A 1,306-nucleotide genomic window follows, 5' to 3' on the forward strand; every position below is an offset into this window, starting at 1 on the left:
ATGCATTATTAATAATAACTTGACCTTCACTCAATAACTTGGCAAGCTGATCCTTTAAAAACAAGTAAATAGCTGTTCGGGGCAATAAAATTAATTCTTAACTTTTAAAACACAAGGGTTTTTTTTTTTTTTTTTAGTACATTGTTTTTCTTTAAGAGATTTCTTCAATCATATTCACTAAAAGGAGCCTTCAAGTAAGCGTCAATTATGCTGAAAACATTATGCTTAAGTGTTAAAAATTACCTAGCTGAAACTAAAATCATGCTTTATAGAAACTTTATTTTGCTTAATAAACAGCGATAGCCTTACAAATTTTAAGTTAATAGCCTTCAGTTTCTTAACATAGAAAGCAAAAAGCTGCATGGTGGATCAAAGACATAATTATTTTAACAGATATGTGGAAAAATAATTTCAAGTAGTATAATCTTAAATGCTCCTTATTTTAGCGTTAGACCCTTGTCCAGATGGCAAATGCCTAACTAGCAAGCATGCTATCGAGAATTTCTTGAGCCTGATGTTTAGAATTCAACTTCAAAAACAATATATATATCAAATCTTACATTTATATAACGTATTATAGCTAAGGCACATATTTTAGCAGCAGCAAGACTTTAAGAGAACATAATAGAAGGTGGTTTTTAGTTTTTAAGAAGTTTATAATTGTTTAGAAATCTTTACTAATTACCCTTTGCATATACACGTTATTAAATTCTCCAAGAGAGAACACTTAAAATATGTATCCCAAGAGTCTAAATTGTTTAATTTTATAATCTTAAAAGTTAAATTTCTTTAAACATAAAGCCTTCAGTATGGGAATAATACTAAGGAAAGATGCCATAAAAAGCCCTTGAGGGAGGAATGTCTCGTAAGAATATAAAAATTACAAGTGGTCATTTTAAGCATTTCAACTCTTTTCATCAAGGAAATGAAAACTGAGGCAAAAGGAGAGTGAACTTGTCCAGCTATTTCATTCCTATCAAATATGTAAACTAAGAATCCTAAGAATAAAGATAGCCTACCTTAGAGGTGATCCACCTGATAAGAACCAAGGCCAGACACCAGATCAATGCAATTCCCATTGGATCAATCAAAAACCCGCTGCATAATCTCTCTCCCCTACCAGCAGGCAAGGAAGACTTCTTAGGAGTCTGATAGAAAACCAGCTGTCCCGAGGCAAAAAAGAGGGGACAGTGACTGCCTTCCAACAACGATCACCTGACTCCTCTGAGAATGCACTACCCAGCCAGCCTCCTTACCCAGCGCATGCTTAATGCCACAGCCCCAGGGCTGGGTGGAACTGCTTGAG

General features: G+C 34.3%; 1 protein-coding gene across 1 annotated transcript in view; it reads right to left on the reverse strand.

The window, feature by feature from the left end:
- Nucleotides 1-1,189, reverse strand: part of PDE7A (phosphodiesterase 7A) — a 61,872-nt gene extending 60,683 nt beyond the window's left edge. The window contains exon 1 of the mRNA XM_023517558.1: nt 1,020-1,189. Within this exon, the coding sequence (XP_023373326.1) occupies nt 1,020-1,079 (60 nt within the window). The 5' untranslated portion in view covers nt 1,080-1,189. The remainder of the gene's footprint in view (nt 1-1,019) is intronic.
- Between the last annotated feature and the right edge of the window lie 117 nt (nt 1,190-1,306).

Source organism: Otolemur garnettii, unplaced genomic scaffold (assembly GCF_000181295.1).
Source record: "Otolemur garnettii isolate 467f Iridium unplaced genomic scaffold, OtoGar3 scaffold00113, whole genome shotgun sequence".
Lineage (NCBI taxonomy): Eukaryota > Metazoa > Chordata > Mammalia > Primates > Galagidae > Otolemur > Otolemur garnettii.